General features: G+C 39.3%; 1 protein-coding gene and 1 non-coding gene across 3 annotated transcripts; both read right to left on the reverse strand.

The window, feature by feature from the left end:
- Nucleotides 1–11,667: 11,667 nt before the first annotated feature.
- Nucleotides 11,668–11,774, reverse strand: LOC148852635 (small nucleolar RNA R71). The gene has a single exon (XR_016100058.1). It is a non-coding gene; the product is annotated as a small nucleolar RNA R71 (small nucleolar RNA).
- An 8,978-nt stretch (nucleotides 11,775–20,752) lies between these two features.
- MEF9 (mitochondrial editing factor 9) lies at nucleotides 20,753–24,080 on the reverse strand. Of its 2 annotated transcripts, none has more exons than XM_088943172.1 (2): nucleotides 23,922–24,080; nucleotides 20,753–23,723 (listed from the first exon to the last, which is right to left on the reverse strand). In XM_088943172.1, the coding sequence occupies exon 2, from the start codon at nucleotides 23,517–23,519 to the stop codon at nucleotides 21,402–21,404; it is 2,118 nt and encodes a 705-aa protein (XP_088799298.1). In that variant the 5' UTR covers nucleotides 23,520–23,723; nucleotides 23,922–24,080; the 3' UTR covers nucleotides 20,753–21,401. The 2 variants fall into 2 exon arrangements, with proteins under 2 accessions (XP_088799298.1, XP_088799299.1); XM_088943173.1 differs by having other exon boundaries at nucleotides 20,753–23,738.
- Nucleotides 24,081–26,763: the final 2,683 nt, after the last annotated feature.

A 26,763-nucleotide genomic window follows, 5' to 3' on the forward strand; every position in this document is an offset into this window, starting at 1 on the left:
AGCTGGGGATTCCATCCACCGAGAGGGGGACGGTGAACCGTCCGATGCAGACAGTAGGAAACTGGGGTTGTTCCCTGGAGTTATCCAATTTCGTGCTTCGTCTGACGTTGCTAGAGGAAGCCATGATTGTTGGATTTTTTCAAGGAAGAAAAGAACTGTAAAAGTTTAGGGAGAAAGGCCTTTTGAAGTGATTCCCACAAACGACGCCAAATGATGTTGCACGATCCGGTCACTCCTAGCTGGCACTCGCGTGACTCCTGAGAGGTACCTAAGACGAGAGGAAAGAGGAAGAACTCCCGGGGGGTTTCCCGATGGGAACACTCCGATGATTAAGTCAGTACTATGTGCAAGAAGAGAAGGGAAACGAAAGGCTAAGAGTGAAGGTTGCACAAGTGATTCGAAGATACCTTGTTCCTTGAGAATGATCCCCTTATAACCGAATTCCATTGCTTCAGGCCCTCTGACTTCTGACAGGGCAGGTATAACCGCCACTTTCAGCCTGCCACAGCCGTTATAGGCAAGGCTGAGGTGGCACGCGCGGGACGTCCCGAAGTGCCTTAACCCCGGGGAGGAGGTGCGGGTAAGGCGGCTCCTGGCGAGTAGTTTACCCGCCGAGTTGTCGAGCTGTACTCGGTGGGACATTCCCTCCGAGTTGGGTTCACGCTCGTTGCGCTGTCATGCTGAGTCACTATTTGAGCAAAGTCACACCCACGTGTATCCGTGCTGCGAGGTCGGGCCAAATCACCCTCCATCATAGTTCATGATAAAATGATTGAAGGTGGGAGGGAGAGAATTTAAGACAGCATCAATTTTCGTGTCATCATCTAGCCTAGAGTCGAGAGCCTCTAATTCATAAATATAGCCCATCATCTTAAGACAATGGTCATGACCTGTTGATTCTCAAACATCTATGTGGTCATAAACAACTTTAAGACCTTTTGTTGAGTAGAACGATTATGCTCTTCATACATTGTCCTCAGACTATCCATCATATCCTTGGACACTTCGATCTTATCGAACTGTCTCTGTATTAGATTGTCCAAGGAGGCTATGATATAACACCGGACAAGAGAGTTCTTATTTTCCCATTGTTGATATTCCTTCTTGCAAGCCTTGGAAGCCCTATCACCCGGACGTTCTAGTGCAGGGTTTTTGGCTACCTTGTCCAATTTCTCGGACGTCAGAACCAGCATAAGGTTACAGAACTAGTTAGCGTAATTAGGTCCCTTAAGCTTGTTATCATCCAACAATTTGGCGAATTGTCCATTCGTCATTTTTTATAAAAGGCAAAATATTAATCCATGACCTAAAAATTGATTCATGTTATTTACATAGAAAGGGATTTATCTATGTTCCATTTCCATTTTTTCATCTCTGAGATTTCCCTCCCATCTCAGTGACGGAGACGTGATCATGTCTCTAGAAATGTGAAAAATCACATAGGTGCATGGAGCCAACTAATTCAGCTGCAAAACCCCACCACTTTTTGCGAAATATCATATCCACTCATCTTATGATCTTTCCCTTTGGCCTTTGTCAGATAAGGTTCATTGCCATTTTAGGTTAAACCTTTATGTCCAGTAAGTGTTGACCCATCATATCATGGACCCTAATGTACCATGAGAGAGTCTTCCGTTTTAGGATAGGCCCCTCCCACATCGGTCTATGACACCCATATCATCTTATGAAGCAATCCAACAAACTGGACCAGCAAATGGATAACCCAATTTTATTGTGCATCTCCTCATTGATAATACAACTCATCTTCATGCTAATTACGGAAGATCTTTAGAGAATTCATCATATGAATTTCCCTATCACATGCACTTATATATCTATAGGGAATAATTTGAAACATCCCTAAATCTAATTTAGGTCAATCCAAAGTGGCTTCCACTGACTTTCTTAAAGTCAGATTCAAATGGGCCCAAAACGGGCTAGGGGCCATCAAACCCTTGGCCCATAACCAAATTTGGGTCACCTAAAACGTGACCCATGGGGCTAAGAACATACCCCATCAAACCATGGGTTTGGTCCAACCAAATTGGACCAAACTTAGTCAAATTGGCTTAGGGTTGGGTGTCCAATACATGATGCAATTATCAAGAACATAATTTGAAATTAATTACAACCGAATTGACAATCAAGATCAAAAAGAAAAACATAATCATAAGGTTGTAAGTGTGATGATCTTGGACAATCTACAAACCTGGAAGAAAAATATTAATCACAGATAGCAGAATTATTTTCTACAAATCACAGATTGCATATCTCGTATTTGCAAAATTTTTTCTCCTCCGTGCACTCCACCAATTCTTCCAATGTAAGAAAATAGAAAAACCATAATTTTTTTATTAATTACATCAGATCAAATCCTATATATTTTGCTTAAAAATAAAAAAAAATTATTTACAGACCAAAATAATAGAATAAAGATTGTGGGGTGCACGGATCTTGGCGCTATAAAAGATTTTGATCTCCATCACACAAATAGCCCAAATATTCAAGAAACAAGCACAAAACCATTCCATAATTATAGCAAAATAATAAGGAATTAATTTTCAGATCATACACCCAAACTGATAACTGAATTCTCAGAAAAATTGCCAACTTGCGCAAATTGGGTAGAACAATTTCTACCCACATGCACAACTTCAGATCTGGTCTAAATTTGGTTCAAGACTTGAACATGGCTTTGATACCATTGAATGGAAGAGAGATTCGTCATATGGATGGCCAAACCATGCAGGGTCGTTAGGCAAAATTTCAAAAATTTTCTTTCTCCCTTCTAGGAATCATATTCCTAGTTTTAGAAAAACTACATTTTTCAAGGGTCGTTTTTGAAACAAATTGGACCAGATCTTGAACCAAAATAAGGGTGTGATATACTTGATACAGAATCCACAAACGTAGCTCCCAAAGTAGGTGTTCACGCCCAAAGAGTGTACCAAATCCTGCATCCACTAAAGATGGCACAGCTTAGATGAAGCAGGATCAACAATGCAGTCCTTCAGCAAGGATCAGGAAAGGGAGGTGAGCACAAATTCATATATGATTTTTCTAGCAAAAATTAGAACCAAGATCGAATCTTGATCAATCCAAGAACTGGAGATTGAATAGGGTAGGACAGCAAGAACAAAGGGAAAGAACTGAGAGCAGTAAAAGTGTTTAACTAAAGTAGTTCGCCCTCTGTTTATAAGCCTTAAGGATCAACTTTCCTAATCCTATTAGGAGGAGTTCTTTTGATCCAAATCTTTATTTGGATCTGAACTCTTAAGTAGTGGATAAGACTTATCTTATCCTCTTGCTGATCCAAACCTAGATCTAAACCCTAATTCGCCCAAATAATTAATCTAGTTCGAAATGGGCTTTAGGCCCATTAAGACATCAGGCTCACTTCCCTCTTAATTGTTGGATAACTTAGCTCTCTTTGTATGGTGTGGGACCCTAACATTGATCCTCACAAAATCCATATGAGTTCAACCTAACCTCTATTACAAGGCTTGGCTGAATTCACTACTGAACATAGTGAACCCCTGAGCCCATCAATATGGGCTCTTAACAGGCCCAACATTTACACTAAATGGTCCTTGGGTCCAACCACCTTATGAAAGCCTAAGGACCATGGTCTTAAGTGAGATTAGCCCATCATGTATAAAAGCCCTAAATGGTCTTACACTTAGCCTCTCAACACATAATGATCAAACACTGCCCGACAAGAGATGACCTCTCCCTCGGCTGCAAGGTACAGTGTCGCACTCTCTACTCGGAAGGTTTCTAGGAATTAAAACCTTTGCAAACCTTTTTCATAAAAACATAATATATATATATATATATATATATATATATATTGCAAAACAAATCCCAAACAAGTTTAAAATCAACTACTGGCAGTTTAGGTTTCCATCAGAGAGAGTGTAGTCCCCGATTATTCACTTTGTCCGATAAAGGGGCTGATTCTGTCATTATGATCACCCACTCAGGTGAATTCTTAGACTCTCCCAACATACCCAGGTTTTGACCCTTGCTAAGGATCTCACTGATTGACATATCAAAGACAAACCATTCTAACACCTAGTGTAGTACCATAATCGAGTCTAGGGGTTAGGTGTAACTTTCCAATTCTGCCCATTTGTCTCCAAGATCCATGGCATAACTAGAAAATGGTCCGGCTTAGAGTTTCAACCAAACCCACACTACATGTGCTTCGGGTCTAACCCTAGTAGCTAAGACAAGCTACCCCAACTGACTTGGCAGCACATTAGTGTCAGCCTTGGCAGAGTAAACCTCCACAGGTCTATCCAACGGGTGTGAATATTCTAAACTAACATGAGTCTGATAAGTGTCCAATTTAAGGGTAATTACACAAAAACATATCAGATATAACACAAATCAATTATTTACTTTTATTCATTTATAATAAATGTCAAATATACATCAATCTGATTGGAGCAAAGGGTATATACTATCTAACAACAAAGTTTAATTTGTACATCTATTGTTCATATTTTCCAATTAAAAGGCTTCTCTTGCTTGTAAAATTTGCTAATGTGCTAAAGAAATAAAGATGTTTGAGAAAATGGGTACTCAACAAGAGAGGCTTCTATTGCTTGTAAAATATGTTCCTATGCTAAACAAATAAAGATCTTTGAGTAGGTAGGTGTTCAACTTGTTTAACACCATTAAGATCTTGTTAGTATCTCTGTTAAGGCCAACTACACAGTTTTGCAGGCACCTAGAAACCCTATTGGTTTTGGTTGAATTGGCACCCATGAAGTCTAGCGGTTTAGGTATTGCATGCACTCGTAAAGTCTTGCTAGTTGTAAAGGCTTAACTAGTGCTCAAGAAATCCAATCAATTTAGTGGAAATCTACGATGGTGGTCTAAGGTAGAGGACATAGGCAAGCTTGGTCAAACCTCTAAAATATTGCATGGCTTGTATTTGTTTCTTTTTCTTTCAAGTTTTACAACTTTTAATTTCTAAGATTCACAAATAACTGCAATGATTTATCCCTTGAAATCTTGCAAATCTTGTTTTATTTTGTCTTCCTTTCTTTTCATTTGCAAGATAAAAGGTCATTTAGTACAGTTACTAAACTATTAACCAACTAACATCACTAACTGCACTAACCATTTGATTTAACAATTTTGAGGCTTCTATTTCTTACTAACATTTTCATATTGCTAACCATTATTCTAGCTTTTTTACATTTACTATAGTTGGATTTGTCATTGAGATTTTGATAGTAGCTAACAACTACTTGAATCTCAAGTTGATTATACTTGGATAGTTGGTCCCCATCTCAACTATCATATTGTAGCTATCTCTACTACTTTAGTGGTTGGTCCTCTCTCTCCAACTACTCAAGCACACATCTTAGGTGCAATTTCCATTTACATTCAGCTGCCCTTTACATTTCTATAGTTATTTACTTTCATTGTTTATATTTATTTGTTTAACTATAGTACCACTAACTAGATAGCAAGTTGAAGATTTGTTTGTTCAATTTATTTATCAACTACTATCTGTTGGAACCGATGGCCTTATCCAAGAGGTGGGGTGAATAGGGTAGAGATCTAAAAACTCGGACTGTCTTGGAATTCTATCCCAATTCTCAGACCCTTAACAATCTGGCTCAAGATCCTTCACCATAAATTGAATCTAATCCTTGTAATAGATAATATGCAACGAAAGTCTAGAGTCTTAGTTAGTTAGGTTCATCAATTGATTAAAGAGCCCATGTGGCGCGTCTTTCCGCGTAGTTTTTCGGTTGTTTACAAGCTAAGAAGACCGATTTTCGGTTTATTTCCATTTGGCATGCGGAAGATCTAGCCAGCAAAAGGCGAAACACCGAAAAGACACGAAGCCCATTTTGGGCTGATTTTGGGAAGCTTTAAATGAAGCTTATCACGTCTTTCACATTTTATTCTCACGCAGAAAGATGCACGGAAAGATGCACATCTACCAAACATGCTTTGGGCTGCTCAGATCTTCATGCAAAAGCTCAATGCATCTTTTGACTGTTAAAGCTACCAGAAGATCTTCCCAAAAAAATATGCCAAACGGGCCTTAAGTTAAAATACTTCTAGTTGTTGAACTAAGAAACCTAATAACTATAAAACAGATAAACAAATATGGTAGCAGGAGGTACATGGGTTAGCAATCAACAATTAAGCATACTAACAATAATGATAAAGACTGCTAACAAGAAGATAGCAACCGAAATGTAAATTGAGTAGTTAAAGAACTATAACCTACTATTAGGGTTAGTGGTTCTTTACTTAATAAATAATAAGAATAGTAAATGTAAAATAAGAGTTGGAGAGAGAGGACCAACCACAAACAAATAAGTAGCAGAGAAATGAACCTACTACACTCGGATAGCTAACAGATGGACCGACTATCAAATTAGCAAAACTAATTGCAGAAAAATATAGATTATTAGAATGGAAATCAACAATAAATGTAAGCAACAAAACAATAAAAAAAAGTAAAGGAAATTAGTATATTAGTGTAATTGATAATGTTAGTAGAGTTAGTAGCTCTTATAACTACGCTAAGAGAACTTCTATCTTGTAGATAAACAATAAGGAACACAATAGAAGAAAAGATTCTACAAAATGTCAAATATTCAAGTTAATGCAATTATATGAGAAGTTAGTGAATAAATCAAACTACAAAGCTTCAAAAGAAAAGAAAGATATTACAAAATATGTTATCCACGTGTACAATTCTGTTATAGAATCCATGTGTACAATTCAATTGTAACAGCTATAATTTACATTCTAGAGTCTTCTGTAATACCTTATAAATATCTGCTCATATCAATACTAGTACAAGCTTCCATTAATTGTACATGGTATCAAAGCGCCTCAGGCTCTCGATCCGTTCTTTCTTTGTTCTTTCTTTGCATCTACAAATCACAGGAATTAATGGTTGCCAGCACTGCAACTGGTGGCTCAGATGCTACCTCTAATCCAATCTCTCCTTTCTTTTTGCATCCTTCGAATAATCCAGGTTTAATCTTGGTTTCCTATCCATTAAATGGAGAAAACTATTCCACCTAGAATAGAGAAATGCGACATGCATTGTGTGCCAAGAACAAGCTTGGTTTTGTGGACAGGACGATCAAGAAACCAAAAAAGTCATATGATCAAGAATTGGCTTGGAATAAGTGCAATTACATGGTCATTTCTTGGATCTTCAACTCCTTGTCCCGTGAATTGCATGAAAGTGTGGCGTATGTCGACTCTACTCATGAGATTTGGCATGATCTGGAAGAGCGATTCTCACAAGAAAATGCACTTCGAATATTTCAACTCAAGAGAGACTTAGCACTGCTCTGACAGGAGAATCTCTCTGTTTCAGCTTACTTCACAAAGTTCAAAGCCTTATGGGATGAATTAGCAACCTATAATTCAATCCCAACCTACTCATGTGGAGGTACAACAAAGGAATTCATTGTTGAACGTGAGAAAGAAAAAGTATATCAGTTCTTGATGGGATTGAGTGAGAATTTTAACATTGTTCACTCTCACATCCTCAGTCTTGATTCCTTGACTAACGTTAGTCGCATTTATGCACTAATCGTGCAAGAAGAACGCCACCAAAGTCTCTCGCCTCAACAAGTACCTATTATCGAAATAGCAGCACTGCATGTGGCCGCTGCATCATCAAAGCCACAAGATAAATCTACCCGCCCGAAATTCAGATGCGACCACTACAATTGCAATGGACACACGAAGGACCGGTGCTATGAAATCCTAGGTTATCCACTAGGTTAGGTAAACAAAAGGAAATCTGCATCTAGCAAGTCGACAAACAAGAGTTCGTCAATGATGAACTTACAATTTATCTATATTTTATGAGGTTTTTGCATGAAATTTTATAATGGTTTAATTAAATTTTTGCCGTATTTTAGCTTGATTGCAAGAAAGATTTCAGGGGGAGCCAAATCAACAAAAAGAAGGCAAAAGCAAGAAAAGAAAACCCAAAAATTTATCAAGTTCAGCCCAGCCCAGCCATGAGAGCAAGAGAATTTCATTCGGCCCAAGAAGAGCAAGTGAAACTCTTTAGAAAATCCAAGGGAAGAAGCCTAGCTATGAGGAGAATTCGGCCCAGCAAGGAAGGCCCATTTTTAGCCCAAATAACAGCCTAGAGTGTAGCCCACATGAGCTCAAAAGCAAGTTAAGTTGTAGCCCAAATAGCAGCCCAAAGGGAGCTAGGGGCGGCAACTTCTAGGAGTTTCTTGAAGAGAAGGAGGGAGCACTCTAGAAGGTTCATGAGGGGTGTAATACACCCCATTCTAGAGGCTTCAAGAAGGGGCAAGAGCCCCCTTGAAAAACTATATAAGGAGGCCTCTAGGAGGGGAGAAAGTTGTTCAATTGCTTGAGAGGAAGGCTCTCCCACTCTTAGAGGTTCGGCCACCTTGAGAGAAGAGAAGAGAAGAAGGCTAGGCGCAAGGAAGAAGAAGAAGAAGGGCTGAAGGAAGTTCAAGACAAGCAAGCTAGAAGAAGAAGGTGAGTTCGAATTGAGAGTTTGTGATTCAAAGATCTTTTGTAATAAATCATTTGTAGTTTCATTCTCTTTTGATTTGAATTCAGTTTCTTAGTTATATGTTCTTTCTTCTTTCTCCTTGTTTCCATTCTTCCTTGATGTATTTCAGCTTGTAAAATTTCAGTTCAGCAATCTAATTCTTTTTGATTCATTCAAATGGTCATGCATTGTATTTGAAGTTTCTTGAATAAGGGTGTGATTGTAGATTAATTCGGCCAACTAACCTTCAAAACTCAAATCTGAATTCTCAGATCTGAGATTGCAAGATCTGAATTGCTTGAAAGAGAATTCAGATCTGCAATTTTCAGATTGGGCGAATTAATCTACAGTTTGGAATTCCTAAAGTGCTTGAGAGAGACTCTAGGAATTCAGATCTACTATTCAAGAACTGAATTGAGTGCAAGGTTAGAGATAACTTGCACAATTCAGTTGGTGATCAATTCAGATTTGAATTGATGCCTTAGAAGTGTTTGAAGAAATGCATGCATGGGGATTAGATTCTTGCTAGAGATAGAAGAACCGTCACTCATGCATAGGATGAACATGCACTTGAGAGAGGTTGTTCATGACCTTGGGGTTTCACCAAACCAAGGCTCAATCATGATTCATTCAAATGATCCAAATTGATAGATTGCTGAATTCTGAGATTGACATTTACTGTTTACTCTTCTAACCTGAATTGAAGGCAATTGGACCAATGATTTAGATAGATTTTAATTTAGGATTTCTTAGCTTTCATTAGAGTTTTGATTTATTTGTTGATCAGATAAGAAATGTTCAATTTAGTATTGGTAATTGTTTCCTAAATCCTCGTGGGAACGATACTTCACTCACTACTTTATTACTTGAACGGCTAGTGCACTTGCTAGTGTCACAATGAGCCACACATCAAGTTTTTGGCGCCGTTGCCGGGGATTTAGAGAAGCAATATTAGGAAACTTGAGCATTCTTAATCTGATCTCATTCAGCATTGCATTCATAGTTGGGTTAATTTGCTAACTTTTTCATTTCAGCTTGGACTGCAACTGCTGTACTCATGTAGTTATGTTTCTTCTTTCTTAAGTAGATTACTCTCTTTTTCTGGTTTCAGTTTCATTTTAATAAAGGCATATTTGATTTCTATTCAATCTTGGTGTTGTTCCTTTCAAAAAGAATAAAGAAAAAGAAAAAAAATTCACATAAACATGAGTGTTGCAGATCTGAGTTGCATTCGGCACTCAGATCAGTAGATTTCAGATCTGCAGCCCTCAGCCGAAAAGAGTTGCTTGTGTTTCAGATTTTATTATTCTTTTCTTTCGTTACAAAAACAAAAAAAAAAAAAAAAAACAAATGAAAGAAAAAAGGGGGAGATCTTTTGAACAACCAGAGGAGCAATTGAGAATTCGGATCAGAACTCAGATCTGAATTCTGCTATTGCAGATCTGCAACAGTTCAGATCTGAGTTCCTCTGAACTCAGACCTGAACTGATGAAATTTTGAGGGGAATTGGGTGTCATCACCACCCCAATTCACCCTAGGGCACTTCTGCTATTCCCCAAAAACAATTTGGTAGCAATAACTGAAGGTAAGGCAATTGAGAATTCAGATCCAAACTCAAACTTGAGTTCAGATCTGAATTCTGCTGTTACAGATCTGCTCAGTTCAGATCTGAATTCCTCTGAACTCAGATCTGAACCGATGCAAGTTTGAGGTGAATTGGGTGCCATCACTACCCCAATCCACCCTAGGATACATCCAACCTGCCTCAAGGGTGAATGGATAGCAAGGAATGAGAGAAATTCAAATCTGAAATGCAGTTGATATGATGTGAGGACTGAACTGATACAGAGCATACTATGAATTCTGGGTGGACTGAATTCTTGGCTTTACCCACTTGTAACCGAGCTACATTAGCTAAGGAGGTGTATGTTTGGATTGAATAATTGTTATGCCTCAGATATTTAAGAAAAATTAGCACTTTCCAAGTATTTCTTTTAGCATTCAGATCTGTAGCAGGGCTGCTATAGTGCAACAGTTAGCAGACCTGATTTCTGATTTCTACAAAAGTTGTATGGGCCGAATAGCTTGCAATACCAAACATTGCAGACCCAATTTTCAGGTCTTAGCAAGTGTTTGATATGCATCAGCTATACAGGTTTGAGCTTCAATTGTAGAGTTTTTAACCCAAGCCTAACTCAGGACTGGTTTTAGTTTATTTCAGATCCTTTTAAATTTTTTTTTTTAGATCAGATCTGATTTCAGCCCTAAAGCATCACAGAATTGATTCCAACCTTAATGGATGTATATTGTAGTGTATACCAATGAGTGTGTATGAGATATCCAGCTCAGATCTGAATTATTATTTATTAATTTCTCTAGACTAACAATACCAAAGACTTGTAGATTTGAACTCAGATCTAAATTGGGTCTGAATTCAGATGTTGCAATCGATGGATGTAGATAAAGGAACCTTGAATAAGATGATTGGTTTAAATCTGCTTTTAGTATAATCGGCTTCATTTATTCATGATAGGATGTAGGTTTTGTATTCCAATACTTCACTTTACATTTTCAGTGTGATAGTATTAGTTATTTATTTTCTTTTGTGAATATTGGCATTTTTATTGCTTTGACTTTAACAGTTTATGACAAGCAGACCTGAACTGGAAGAGATCCTTTACGACCCAGAGATTGAACGGACTCTCCGTGTCCGTTTGAGAGCTGCTAAGCAAGTCAGACAAGAAGCACAAGAAATGGCTGAACAAAGAACTATGATGGATTATGCCAAGCCTACCCTCACCGGGACTGTCTCCAGCATTATCAGGCCAACTATTGCTGCCAATAACTTCGAAATTAAACCGGCCATAATCCAAATGATATAAAATACGGTTCAGTTTTGTGGTATGGCCCATGAGGATCCGAATGCCCATATTGCTAACTTCTTGGAAATCTGTGACACCTTCAAACACAATGGGGTAAGTGATGATGCCATCCGGCTGAGGTTATTCCCATTTTCTTTGAAGGATAAAGCCAAAGTTTGGTTGAACTCATTACCGGCAGGATCTATAGCCACATGGGACGAAATGGCCAGCCGTTTTCTCTCTAAATATTTTCCCCCTTCTAAAACTGCTAAAATGAGGAATGACATCACTACTTTTTTCCAGCAAGAGGGGGAATCTTTATATGAGTCATGGGAAAGATACAAGGAGCTGTTAAGGAGAGTTCCTCACCATGGCCTCCCCATTTGGCTGCAAGTGCAGACTTTCTATAATGGTCTTACTGACTCAAATAAGACCATATTAGATGCTGCAGCCGGAGGATCCATAAATAATAAAACTCCTGAGGTTGCCCATGCACTTATTGAGGAAATGGCAGCCAACAATTATCAATGGCATTCGGAAAGGACTCAAACTAGGAAGCAGCAAGGCTTGCATAATGTTGACACTTATACAGCACTAGCTGCACAAATAGGAGCACTCAGTAAAAAAATAGATGAAATGCAGATAGCTGCCATGCATGTGCAGCCTCTTAATTGTGAATTGTGTGGGGGAGGCCACATCAGTACAGACTGCCAAGTTGGCAATCAGTTCAGACCATCTACTGAACAAGTTGACTATGTCAGCAATTCGTCAAGACAGCAGGGTTACCAGAGTCACCATACTTTTCATCCAGGATGGAGGGGACATTCAAACCAGTCCTGGCCAAATCAGCATATTTCCAAGCCGTTCCACCAGACTTATCATCAGCCTGAACCGAAATCCAATTTGGAGGAACTGATGACAAAATTTATAGCAGGTGCAGAAACTAGGTTCCAGAACCAGGAAGCCTCAATCAAAAACCTGGAAAACCAAGTGGGGCAATTGGCACAATTAATCTCTTCCAGACTGCCGGGAACTCTTCCAAGCAACACTGAAGTGAATCCACGAGAGCAGGTGCAAGCTATTACCTTAAGAAGTGGAAAAGAGTTGCCTGAGGTAGAAAAGAAGAATTGGGCTGAACCCAAGGCAGAAACAAGCCTTGGAACCAGACAACAGAAGACGGAACAACCAGAAGCACAACAAGGGATGCACCAACAACCACAAGTTCCATTCCCTAACAGGCTGAAGCAACAAAAATTGGAGAAGGAATTTGGTAAGTTTCTTGAAATATTTAAAAGTTTACATATTAATATTCCTTTTGCTGATGCTTTAGCCCAGATGCCACACTATGCAAGGTTTTTGAAGGAATTATTGGCAAACAAAAGGAAACTGGGAGATGTGGCTACAGTTGCATTAAATGAGGAATGTTCTGCTATCCTTCTGAACAAGCTGCCTCAGAAACTCAAAGATCCAGGGAGTTTCACTATTCCTTGTACCATTGGCAGTTTAAAAATTGAAAAAGCTTTATGTGACCTGGGAGCTAGCATCAATTTAATGCCATATTCTATCTTCAAGAAATTGGGGTTGAATGAACCCCAACCCACTAGAGTGGCATTACAATTGGCTGATAGATCCATTAGACATCCTAGGGGGATCATAGAAGATGTGTTAGTTAAAGTTGACAAATTCATTTTTCCAGTTGATTTCATTGTGTTAGACATGCAAGAAGATGTGGAGGTCCCGCTTATCCTAGGGAGACCTTTCCTGGCTACCGGGAAAGCAATGATTGATGTCCAACAAGGACAACTCAGCCTTAGGATACAAGATGAGGAGATAATTTTTAAAATGTCTGATGCTATGAAACATGCACCCTCTAGTGATGATTCTTGTTTTATGATTGATGCCATTGAATTGACAATTGATGAATGCTTCCAGGTAAGTAGAATAACTGATCCTCTTGAACTCTGCCTCCAGCAGGGAGAACTTGAAGAAACAGAAAATGAAAAAATAAACCTCATGATAGCATACCTGAATGATAAGCCTCAATTCAAGGGAAAGGGGTTTCTTAAATTAGAGAACTTAGGCAAATTGCCCGGACCATCAGGTAAGCCATCACCCCAAGAACCCCCCACCCTTGAACTGAAGCAATTACCATCCCATTTAGAGTATGCTTTCCTTGAGGAACCATCAGATCTCCCCGTGATAATTTCCGCAGCACTGAATCCCTTACAAAGAGAAAAATTATTAAGAGTGCTGCGGGAACACAAAAATGCTATAGCTTGGAAGGTAGAAGATATCAAAGGCATTAATCCATCAATTTATACTCACAAAATTTTGATGGAAGAGGATAGCAAGCCTTCCGTTCAGCCCCAAAGGCGCCTGAACCCCAACATGAAAGAAGTGGTAAAGGCTGAAATAATTAAATTGTTAGATGCTGGGATCATTTATCCTATTTCTGATAGTTCTTGGGTAAGCCCTGTGCAAGTTGTGCCCAAAAAAGGGGGTACGACTGTTGTTCCAAATGAGAAAAATGAACTCATCCCTACTAGAACCGTTACCGGATGGCGTGTGTGTATTGACTATAGAAAATTAAATGAAGCCACCCGGAATGACCATTTCCCTCTCCCATTTATGGATCAAATGTTGGAGAGGCTAGCCGGGCATGAGTATTATTGTTTCTTGGATGGATATTCAGGGTATAATCAGATACCAATTGCACCAGAAGATCAAGAAAAGACCACTTTTACTTGCCCATATGGAACCTTTGCATACCGAAGGATGCCCTTTGGGTTATGCAATGCCCCAGCAACCTTTTAGCAATGTATGATGTCTATATTTTCTGATATGGTTGAAAAATTTATTGAGATCTTCATGGATGATTTTTCAGTTTTTGGCTCTTCGTTTGATGCATGTTTGAATAATCTGGAATAGGTGCTTACTAGATGTAAAGAAACACATCTTGTGTTGAATTGGGAGAAATGTCATTTTATGGTGCAAGAAGGCATAGTGCTTGGACACAAGATCTCTCACAGAGGTATAGAAGTCGACAAGGCCAAGGTGGAGGCAATTGAAAAATTGCCAACCCCAACATCTGTTCGTTCTTTGAGAAGTTTCTTAGGACATGTCAGATTCTATAGAAGGTTTATTAAAGATTTCTCAAAAATTTCCAAGCCATTATCTACCTTGCTTCAGAAAGAAGTTCCTTTTGAATTTTCAACTGAATGCCTTCATGCTTTCAACATCTTGAAAGACAAATTGATCCATGCACCTATCATGGTAGCACCATATTGGACCCTCCCATTTGAATTGATGTGTGATGCGAGTGATTTTGCTATAGGAGCTGTTTTAGGACAAAGAATGAACAAACATTTTCAGCCAATTTACTATGCTAGCAGAACCTTGACTGGACCCCAACTCAATTACACCACCACAGAAAAGGAGCTGCTAGCAGTAATATTTGCACTTGATAAGTTTCGTTCATATCTGATATTATCCAAGGTTGTTGTCCACACAGATCACTCGGCATTAAGGCACTTGCTTACCAAGCAAAATTCAAAACCAAGACTGATCAGGTGGATCCTTTTATTGCAAGAGTTTGACATTGAGATTAAAGACCTGAAGGGTGCTGCAAACCTGGCTGCTGACCATCTCTCCCGGTTGGACACGGTAAGCTCAAAAGAGGAGATAACCAGCAACATTCGAGAAGAATTTCCGGATGAGCAGTTGTACTCAATACAGAAATACTCATATCCTTGGTATGCTGATTTTGCTAATTATCTAGCTGCACAAGTCCTTCCTCCTAACCTTTCATATCAACAGAAAAAGAAATTCCTTTCTGATGTAAAATACTATCTGTGGGAGGAACCCTTTTTGTATAAATTGTGTGCAGATCAAATTATAAGGAGATCTGTCCCCGAGGAGATGGAGTCGGTACTCCAATTTTGCTATGATAAAGAAGCAGGAGGTCATTTTGGAGCTAGTCGCATTGCAGCCAAGGTTTTGCAATCGGGTTTTTATTGGCCCACACTTTTCAAAGATGCCCATCGGTATGTGTCCACATGTGACAAATGCCAAAGATCGGGAAACATTTCCCGATGGAATGAAATGCCCCTTTCCAATATTTTAATCTGTGAAATCTTTGATGTTTGGGGTATAGATTTCATGGAACCTTTCCCGAATTCTTTTGGGAATAAGTACATCCTCGTTGCAGTTGACTATGTATCCAAATGGGTAGAAGCCATGGCTTTACCCACAAATGACTCAAGAAGGGTGGTACACTTCCTAAAGAAGCTATTCTCCCGATTTGGCACTCTACGAGCTATAATTAGTGATAGGGGAACTCACTTCTGCAATAGCCAATTTGAGAGGTTAATGCAGAAATATGGAATTACACATAAATTAGCTACCCCTTATCACCCACAAACCAGTGGCCAAGTGGAGTTGGCTAACAGGGAACTCAAAAGAATTCTGGAAAAGACCGTAGCATCCGCTAGAAAAGATTGGTCCATCAAATTAGATGATGCATTATGGGCATACAGAACTGCATTTAAGACACCCATTGGCATGTCCCCCTACAGATTGGTCTTTGGTAAAGCATGCCATTGGAACACAATGCCTATTGGGCTCTTAAATTCTTAAATTTTGACATTCAGGCCACAGGGGCTAAAAGGCGGTTGCAATTGAATGAATTGGATGAATTTAGACTTACCACCTATGAGAATGCCAAAGTTTATAAAGAAAGAATAAAAAACTGGCATGATAAGAACTTGTTGAGACGGGACTTTTATGTAGGCCAACAGGTATTGTTATATAATTCCCGTCTCCGCTTGTTTCCAGGTAAGCTGAGATCCAGGTGGTCTGGACCCTTTACCATTTCACAGGTTTTTCCCCATGGGGCTATAGAGCTCATCCACCCGATTCAGGGCACGTTTAAAGTAAATGGTCAGCGCCTGAAACCATATTTAATGGGCGGTACTGTACCCCCTCCATCCACTGTTTATCTTGATAACCAATAATCTTTTATGCTTGCTCATGAACAGGTTAAGGAATCTTTCTGTCATTTTTAGAATATTAGTTAGTAAAATAAAGATCTTTTTCTCAAAATTCCAATTCTTTAAGGACTCAGTTCATCATTTTCTTTTCTTCAGTTTGCTCTAGCAAGTTTGATCCCCTAACACTACGAACATTGAGGACAATGTTCATCTTAAGTGTGGGGGAGTGAGCCCGAGGCTAGGGTATGGGGGTTGAAACCATGCACCTCATTCACCCCAAACACACATATGCAGGCAATGACATAACCAAAAAAGACTGGAACCCCTCAAGTTCATTACTATTTATTTGATGATTTTTTTTTTAAGAAGGAATTCAATGAGTTGAGGGAGACTGATGTACTTGTTAAGTTTTTATTCTTGTGAATGACCCAATTTGATATATGCATGAGAAAAGGGGAGCTGAATATGCCTTTCAGCATGACTAGCCCTAACTATCTTCATGTGTATGGAAGCCCTTGATTTCATGGTTAATGGTCAAGAGAGCTAGTGCACATCTGAAGTGCTGATTCTTGAGGTTCAATAATTGCAAAGAATGACAAAAGCCCAAATTGACTCCGCTATTCTGAGCTGAATAGTAAAACTAGCAGCTTAGAACCTGAGTCCTATTTACCTACCTCAAGCAAGTGACCAGTGTGAGATGGAGCATAAGATGCACTTACACCAAAAAAAAAAAAAAGGAGAGAGAAAAGTGTGTGAGATGGAGCATAAAATGCACTCAAACCGAAAAAAAAAAAAAAAAAAAAGGGTGAGATGGAGCATAAGATGCACTCACCCCTAGAATTAAGAAATTGTGGTGATAGTTGAGGTTCAAAGGGGCACTCTAAAGTTGAACTCTCATTGAGATTCAGTTACAGATGTGAAACTTAGTGAAATTTGATTATTAACCTTGACAATTAAGGAGCTGATTTATATATGAATTAGGAGTGAAGGCTAGACTATGATGAAATTCATATTCTCCTTTCCTTGGATCTGATACATATCTTAAATGGTAATTTACAAGAATAAGAGTTGAGCACTTACAAAAGTTCCCCGACTACTCAATGCATTTCTATCTTAAAAAGTTCACCAGGTAAATGGTGAGAACAGAAGGGGGGAATGTTAAGTTTATGGCTGATGTCTTTGCTTGAGGACAAGCAAAAGCTTAAGTGTGGGGGTATTTGATGAACCTACAATTTATCTATATTTTATGAGGTTTTTGCATGAAATTTTATGATGGTTTAATTAAATTTTGCCCTATTTTAGCTTGATTGCAAGAAAGATTTCAGGGGGAGCCAAATCAACAAAAAGAAGGCAAAAGCAAGAAAAGAAAACCCAAAATTTATCAAGTTCAGCCCGGCCCAGCCATGAGAGCAAGAGAATTTCATTCGGCCCAAGAAGAGCAAGTGAAACTCTTTGGAAAATCCAAGGGAAGAAGCCTAGCAAGAAGGAAATTTCAGCCCAGCCCATTTTTAGCCCAAATAACAGCCTAGAGTGTAGCCCACTTGAGATCAAAAGCAAGCTAAGTTGTAGCCCAAATAGCAGCCCAAAGGGAGCTAGGGGCGGCAACTCCTAGATGTTTCTTGAAGAGAAGGAGGGAGCACTCTAGAAGGTTCATGAGGGGTGTAATACACCCAATTCTAGAGACTTCAAGAAGGGGCAAGAGCCCCCTTGAAAAACTATATAAGGAGGCCTCTAGGAGGGGAGAAAGTTGTTCAATTGCTTGAGAGGAAGGCTCTCCCACTCTTAGAGGTTCGGCCACATTGAGAGAAGAGAAGAGAAGAAGGCTAGGCGCAAGGAAGAAGAAGAAGGGCTGAAGGAAGTTCAAGACAAGCAAGCTAGAAGAAGAAGGTGAGTTCGAATTGAGGGTTTGTGATTCAAAGATCTTTTGTAATAAATTATTTGCAGTTTCATTCTCTTTTGATTTGAATTCAGTTTCTTTGTTATATTTTCTTTCTTCTTTCTCCTTGTTTCCATTCTTCCTTGATGTATTTCAGCTTGTAAAATTTCAGTTCAGCAATCTAATTCTTTTTGATTCATTCAAATGGTCATGAATTATACTTGAAGTTTCTTGAATAAGGGTGTTATTGTAGAGTAATTCGGCCAACTAACCTTTAAAACTCAGATCTGAATTCTCAGATCTGAGATTGCAAGATCTGAATTGCTTGAAAGAGAATTCAGATCTGCAATTTTCAGATTGGCCGAATTAATCTACAGCTTGGAATTCCTAGAGTGCTTGAGAGAGACTCTAGGAATTCAAATCTACTATTCAAGAACTGAATTGAGTGCAAGGTTAGAGATAACTTGCACAATTCAGTTGGTGATCAATTCAGATTTGAATTGATGCCTTAGAAGTGTTTGAAGAAATGCATGCATGGGGATTAGATTCTTGCTAGAGATAGAAGAACCGTCACTCATGCATAGGATGAACATGCGCTTGAGAGAGGCTGTTCATGACCTTGGGGTTGCACCAAACCAAGGCTCAATCATGATTTATTCGAATGATCCAAATTGATAGATTGCTGAATTCTGAGATTGACATTTACTGCTTACTCTTCTAACCTGATTTGAAGGCAATTGGACCAATGATTTAGATAGATTTTAATTTAGGATTTCTTAGCTTTCATTAGAGTTTTGATTTATTTGTTGATCAGATAAGAAGTGCTCAATTTAGTATTGGTAATTGTTTCCTAAATCCTCATGGGAACGATACTTCACTCTCTACTTTATTACTTGAACGGCTAGTGCACTTGCTAGTGTCACAATGAGCCACACATCAGTGACACGAGTTTGTTGTCTTCAAAAATCAATCTATGGACTCAAACAAGCATCCTGCAACTGGTTTGACACATTGGCCATAACATTAAAGCATTATGGTTTTCTTCAGTCTACAACAGATTGCACATTGCTCGTTTCTTCTTGGCCAAATAGTTTCTTGGCAGTTCTTGTATATGTCAATGATATAATCATTGTCGGAAATGATTCCAATCGCATAGTTGGACTTAAAAATTATCTCAGTAGTTGCTTTCACATTAAAGACCTTGGAGAACTTCAGTACTTGCTTGGCATTGAAATATCTAGGTCTCTAAATGGCATCTTTCTTTGCCAAAGGAAATACACTCTGGACATCTTATCTGAGACGGGCATGCTAGGGTGTCGTCTAAGTTCTTTTCCTATTATTCAACAACAGCTAGCTCTTGCGAAAAGACCTCCATTTCCACACCCAAATAGATATTGGAGATTGGTTGGACGATTGATCTATTTAACAATTATCAGACCTGAACTCACATATTTAGTACATGTGCTCAACAAGTTCATGAACAAGCCTAAACAAGCTCACTACGGTGCTACAATTCATGTTCATAGATATTTGAAGTCCACACTAGATCATGATATCTCCCTCCCTTCCAACAATGACCTAATCATTTGTGGTTACTGTGATTCAAACTAGGCAGGATGTCCTGTCACTAGGCGATCAACAACAGGTTACTTCACTATGTTGGGCTCTTCACCTATTTCTTGGAAGACACATAAGCAGCCTACAATCTCAAAATCTTCAGCAGAAGCCGAATACTGTTCCATGGCTGCTCTAACTAGTGAACTAATTTGGCTTAAGAGACTTTTTCATGATCTTGGATTAAGCCATATTCAGCCCATGACTGTCTTCTGCGACAATAAGGCAGCCCTATATATTGCTTCCAACCCGGTGTTCCATGAGCGAACAAAGCATGTTGAGATTGACTGTCACTTTGTCTGAGAAGATATCCAAACTTGGACCATTGCTACCTTCCATATTTCCACCAAAGTCCAACCAGCGGATGTCTTCACCAAGGCCTTGGGCAATGATCAGTTTAACATGTTAAAATCCAAGTTGGGTGTCGGTCCTCCTCCATTTCCAACTCGAGGGGGAGTATTACAAAATATGTTATCCACGTGTACAAATCTGTTATAGAATCCACGTGTACAATTCAGTTGCAACAGCTGTAACTTACATTCTAGAGTCTTCTATAATACTTTATAAATATCTGCTCATATCAAGATTAATACAAACTTCCATTAATTTTACAAAAGAAAAACAAGAGAAATAGAGAAATTTTTATAGAAGTTTAGCCAACCCTCCTTATGTCATCTACCTCATATCACCACTGAGGATTTACACTAACCAAATGAACTTTCGGAGTTCCATCCAAGCCTTTATAACCAACAAGACTTTACGGGTGCCTATAACACCTTTCCCAGTTGGACTTACCTAGGTGCCAACAAGACCCAAACTAGTAGGACTTCCTGAGTGCTTGCAAAAACTTGCAATTAGGCTTAACACAGGTGCCAATAAGACCTTAAATGGTGTTCAACAATTTGAACACCTACTTACTCAAAGATCTACTAATAAGCACAAATAGCATGTTTACAATGCAAGGGAAAACTCTCAATAGGTGGATATAACCAATTACAATATAGACCAACTCAATTCCTAATGTATTCATAGATGCTCAAATCAGGGAGTAGGATCCCAACACATGGGTGAGAACAAGCTCAAAAGCTTTAGACTGGTGGAACAGTAGCCCATAGGAGCTGCTTTTATTAATGTATGGAATGCTACTGTCACAAGGTTCATATATCACATTGTTATCTCAGGATGGAAGATGATGATCTCAAGATAGGTGATGATGTTGCATATGACAAGGAAACCTATCCCTTGGGGATTGATCAAGTAAGGACACATTACCCAATTCACATTAACATAATCCCCAAGAATTCCTTCCATTTTCCATCAATTAGCTCCATGTCACAAGGTCGGTCAATGTAACACCATTGGGTATGTAATTGGTGCCTTTGCAACTAAAGAAGCATGGAAGAGGAAATGAGCTAATTACTACAATAACTCATCCATCTTTCCAATGTAATTGTATTAAATATGTTTGCATGGTCATCTCAGGAATCTAGTCCATCATGTTGCAAATGTCATGTTAAAAAATACCATCAATACCTTCCCAATACATAATCAAATTGAGAGGTATACTGGATCTCGACATCTAGCTCTTTGGTTACCCGATTGCAACTCTCAATTAGTGCATGGATCTCTTCTGCAAGGGGATGGGATCGATCTGCTGTAACAAATATATGAACCTCGTTGTACAACTCTATCCAGCTGTACCCTGGTTGCTTTCTAATTCCCTTACCATCCATCACCATTCTCACATCCATTGCATCCATCCATCTCCCTGCATCAGCATGAATGTTATATAACAATACATATGGTGCTGAATTTTCTGGCTCAAGCCTCATTAATGCCTCAGCTGCAACCTTGGCCAATTTCACATTGTTATGTACCCTGCAAGCACCCAACAGGGCACCCCACACAGCCTTATCAGGTTCAAATGGCATGCCTCTAATCAAATTCATGGCCTCTTCCAGCTGTCCATGCCGCCCCACAATGTCCACAAGGGAAGCATAGTGTTCAACCCTTGGTTCAATCCTAAATTCCCTAACCATGGATTCAAATTCTCGACGGCCTTCCTCCACCAACCCCGTATGAGCACATGCATTCAAAACTGATATGAATGTAATATATGTGGGTTGCACTTTCATCCTCTTCATCTCCCCAAAAAGCTCAAGAGCCTCCTTTGCAAAACCATGATACGCATACCCCCCAATCATTGCGTTCCATGAAACCACATCTCTCTGTATTTTCATCTCATAAAAAATTGCTTGTGCCTCCACTATGGCCCCACATCTTGAGTACATAGTTACAAGGGAATTATTTATTGGTATATCTGCAACTACTGTTTTTATTACTTGCTGATGAATCTGCATTCCTTGGTAAAGAGCTGTGAGCCCAGCACACACACTGAGCAGTGACGATAATGTGTGTTTGTCAGGAGTTTCACCTTCAGCTAGCATCTGAAGAAAGAGTTGAATTGCTTCTTCATAATCTCCACTTTGCTCAAATCCCGCTATCATTGAATTCCATGAAACAAGGCTTTTCTGGGGCATCCTGTTAAAGAAATAACATGCAAGTTCCATATTGCCTTCCTGGGCATGCCCTGAAATCATCAAATTCCATGACCTGGTATCAGGGTCCTGCATTCTAAGGAAAAGATTTGAAGCTTCTGCCATATCTGATGCACGAACATAGGCACTGATCATGGTGTTCCATGAGATGGTATCTCGTTCCATCATTTCATCAAAGATCCTTCTGGCTGAAACCACGTCTCCCACTTTAACATAGCACATGATCATTGAATTCCATGATACCACGTTTCTTTTGAATTGCTGACCATCTTTACTGAAATTAGTGTAAGAAGGAATTTGGTCAAACAAGCGTCGAGCTTCATCGACCATTCCTCTTTGACCATAACCAGCAATCAGAGTGTTATACGCATGAATTAAATCTCCTCTGTCCTCAAATGCCTTCTCAACATCAAGCAAAATCCTTGCAGCTTTGTCCAGTTTATCATTCTGAATGAGACCCAATACAAGTGCACTAAGAGAAGTGGAGTCCCGTTCAGGCATCCTCTCAAACAATTCAATTGCACCTGAAACATCACCGTTTTGCAAGAGGCCAGTGATCATTGCATTCCGAGACACTATATTCCGCTCAGGCATTATATGAAAAAGATATAATGCGTCCTTGATTCTCCCGTTCCGTGCATAGCCACTGATGACTGTGTTCCAAGAGACCAGGTCTCTCTCGGGCATTCGATCAAATAAGGATCGTCCCTCCTCAATCAGTCTGCGCCCCGGGCATGAAAAATAACCCGATATCATCAGGTTCCACGAGACGATATCTCGATTGGGCATTTGATCGAACAGTTTACGAGCCTTGGCAATAGACCTGTTTTGGATGTACCCAGATATCATAGAGTTCCACGTGACAGTGTTCCGGTGTTGTGTGGCGTCGAATACACTTCTCGCTTCGTTAATTCGACCATTTCGGATTAAATGATAGATCGCCTTGTTCAATCGACGGAAATCTTCCGGTGCTGAGGTGAAGTAACACGACTTTATAAACTCTTGACGTTGAGATATCTTCCAGTAGGCCCACCTTCTCAGACATGAGAATAAGGAGCCATTGGAAACGCCGATGCTTCTTCCCATGCTTCACCATGTCCGCCATGGAAGAACAACTGAGGTGAGACAAATCCTCGAGGGAGTTATTATACCTTCAAAGCTATTAAGGTTTGCGAATACAACTTCGCTATCGTTCATAATGCTCCCTCGGCGAGAAAGACGACAAACATTTAATGGTGGGGGAATCATCGTACTCATGATGGAAATAAATGAACCATTTGATCAATGAATCTGCAAACGACGGAACTGCGAGTGAATGAGGAAAGAGTCATAGAGAGAGAAGGAGAAGAAGTAGCCGCGCAGGAAAGAAAGAAAGAGGGACAGAAATGACAAATGCGAAGGATTATTGCGTGCGCCTTAACAAAAAGATACCTCTTACTATTAACGTCTCTTAACAAAAAGATAAAATTAACGTTAATCGATTCAAACCTCAAAAGTGATGACAACGGTAGGGCGAAGCTATTCCATCGTCCACCAGTGACCGGTTGCGTTGTTGGGTAACATACTCTTCCCCCTGAAGGTTCGTGATCAGGAATGTTAATAGATTGCCAGGAGTGATACCTGTGTATAGGTTAGAGATTGGGATGGGCCAAAGCAAACATATTTCTTTCTTTTTAGTTTAAATTTTTAAACTACTCTTATGGTTTATCTAATTGATTAATTCTACTCTTACTGTTTGAAAATTGACTTACACTAAGGTGATGTGAAAAAGATTATTTTACCCTCAACTAAGTACTCAGATCTCTCCTATCCTTCTCATTTTCTTTGTCGGAACTACTGGAACTGCCGGATCAGTGGATGATTGGATATAGGCTCTTTCGAGTTCGCACAACTATTGTTACTCAACTTCCAAGTCTAAACCAATGGATACCGCCCAAGAATCTCTGCCCAACCCTCACCAAGCCCAATTTGCTTAGGATTGCTTAGATTTCAGAGAAGAAGAGAATGGCTCTGCATCTCATGCTCTAGTTCTTCTTCAAACCCTGCCACCCCTGCAACCCATGGCATCATGGCATCGTCAGCAACAAAAAGAGGGAAACAGAGAGGAGGGATCTCTGCAACAAAACCTACAACCCCTGCAACCCATGGCGTGAACAACCCTTCCTCTTCTTCTTCTCTTCACCCCTACAACCCATGGCATAATGGGTTAGTCAATTAGCAGTACACTTAGTCAATTAGCTAAACTATATGGATAGTTTAAGAAATTTACCCTTTCTTTTAATAGTAAAATGGGGGAACCATGATTAGGAACATAATAGAGAGCTTTCAGGATCTAATGTATCTCGCTAGAGAGGGGAAGTAATTAATTGAGAGTATGGTGGGTAAGAAATTCTAATAGAAGCTATATTTCTCAATGACCTAAGAATATTAGATGTCCAATTTGATAATTAAATCCTTTATAAATTTAGTGGGAAAATTTGAAAATTTTGAGGAACAAGGACTAATCTTTTTGATACCCCATCATAATGAAGGGAAGGGAGATCTATCATATGGATGGCCGAACCATGTAGGGTGGCTAAGTGAAATTTCAAAAATTTCTTTTCTCCCTTCCGAGAATCGTATTCCCAGTTTTAGAAAAACTATAATTTTCAAAGATTGTTCTTGAAATAAACCGGACCGGATTTGAAACCAAAAGAAATGGAGGCCAATACCTGATACGGAATCCTCACGTGTAGCTCCCAAAATAGGTGTTCACACCCAAAGAGGGTACCAAAACTCGCCTCCACTGAAAATAGCACAACTTGAGATGAAGCAGGTTCAGCAGTGTAGTCCTTCAGCAAGAACTGCAATCCTTCAGCAAAGATGAAGTAAGGGACGGTGAGCACGAATTAAATCTGATTTTTCTTGAAAAAATCAGAATCAAGATCCAATCTTGATCAGTCCAAGAAACTAGAGATCGAATAGGGTAGGGCGGCAAGAACAGAGGGAGAGAACTGAATGTAGAAAGGTGAAAAATAAAGCAACTCGCCCCCTCTATTTATAAATCCTCAAGATCAACTCTCCTAATCTTATTAGGAGGAGTTCTTTGATCCAAATCTTTATTTGGATATGAACTCTTAAGTGGATAAGACTTATTTTATCTTCTTGCTAATCCAAACCCAGATCTAAACCCAAATTCGCCCAAATAACATGACTGCTTAAATTGTCATGTGATTTCTTAATTAATCCAATTTGTTATGGGCTTTAGGCCCATTAAGCTTGCAAGCTCACTTCCCCTTTTAAATGTTGGCTAATTTGGCTCTCTTTATATGGCATGCGACCTTAACATTGATCTTCAAAAAAGCCATATGGGTTGAGTCTAACTTCTATTACAAGGCCTGACTGAATTCACTACTGAACACAACGAACCCCTAAGCCCAACAGTATGGGCTCTTAACAGGCCCAACATTTACACTAAATGGTTCTTGAATCTAGCCACCTTATGAAGGCCCAAGGACTATGGTCATAAGTGAGATTAACCCATTAGGTATAAAGGCCCTAAATGGTCTTACACTTAACCTCTCAGTCCATAATGATCAAATACTGCTCGACAAGAGATGACATCTCCATCACCTGCAAGGTACAGTGTTGCACTTTCTACACGAATGGACCCCAGGAATTGAAACCTTTGCAAACATTTTTCATAAATATATATAATATATATATACAAAACAAATCTCAAACAAGTTTGAAATCAACTACCGACAGTTTAGGTTTCCATCAAAGAGAGTGCAGTCCTCGATCATTCACTTTGTTTGACAAAGGGGCTGATTTTGTCACTATGATCACCCGCTCAGGTGAATTTTCAAACTACCCCAACATACCTAGGTTTTCACCCCCGCTAAGGATCTTACTAATTGGCATATCAAAGACAACCTAGTTGGACACCTAGTGTAGTACCATAATCAAGTCTAGGGTTAGGTATAACTTTCCAGTTTTGTCCATCTGTCTCCAAGGTCCAAAGCACAACTGGAGAATGGTCTGGTTCAGTGTTTCTAACAAACACACACTACATGTGCTTCGGGTCTAACCCTGGGAGTTGAGATAAGCCACTCCAACTGACTTGGCAACACATTAGTGTCAGCCTTGGCAGGATAAATTTTCCCAAGTCTATCCAATGGCTGAGAACGTTCTAAACTAACACGAGTCTCATAAGTGTCCAATTTAAGTGTAATTACACAGAAACATACCAAATATAACATGGATCAATTATGTACTTTTATTCATTTATAATAAATGTCAAATGTACATCAATCTGATTGGAGCTATGGGCATACACAGTCTAGCAGCT

This window comes from Nelumbo lutea, chromosome 5, assembly GCF_056320005.1.
Source record: "Nelumbo lutea isolate HS-2025 chromosome 5, American lotus-T2T, whole genome shotgun sequence".
Taxonomy (NCBI): domain Eukaryota; kingdom Viridiplantae; phylum Streptophyta; class Magnoliopsida; order Proteales; family Nelumbonaceae; genus Nelumbo; species Nelumbo lutea.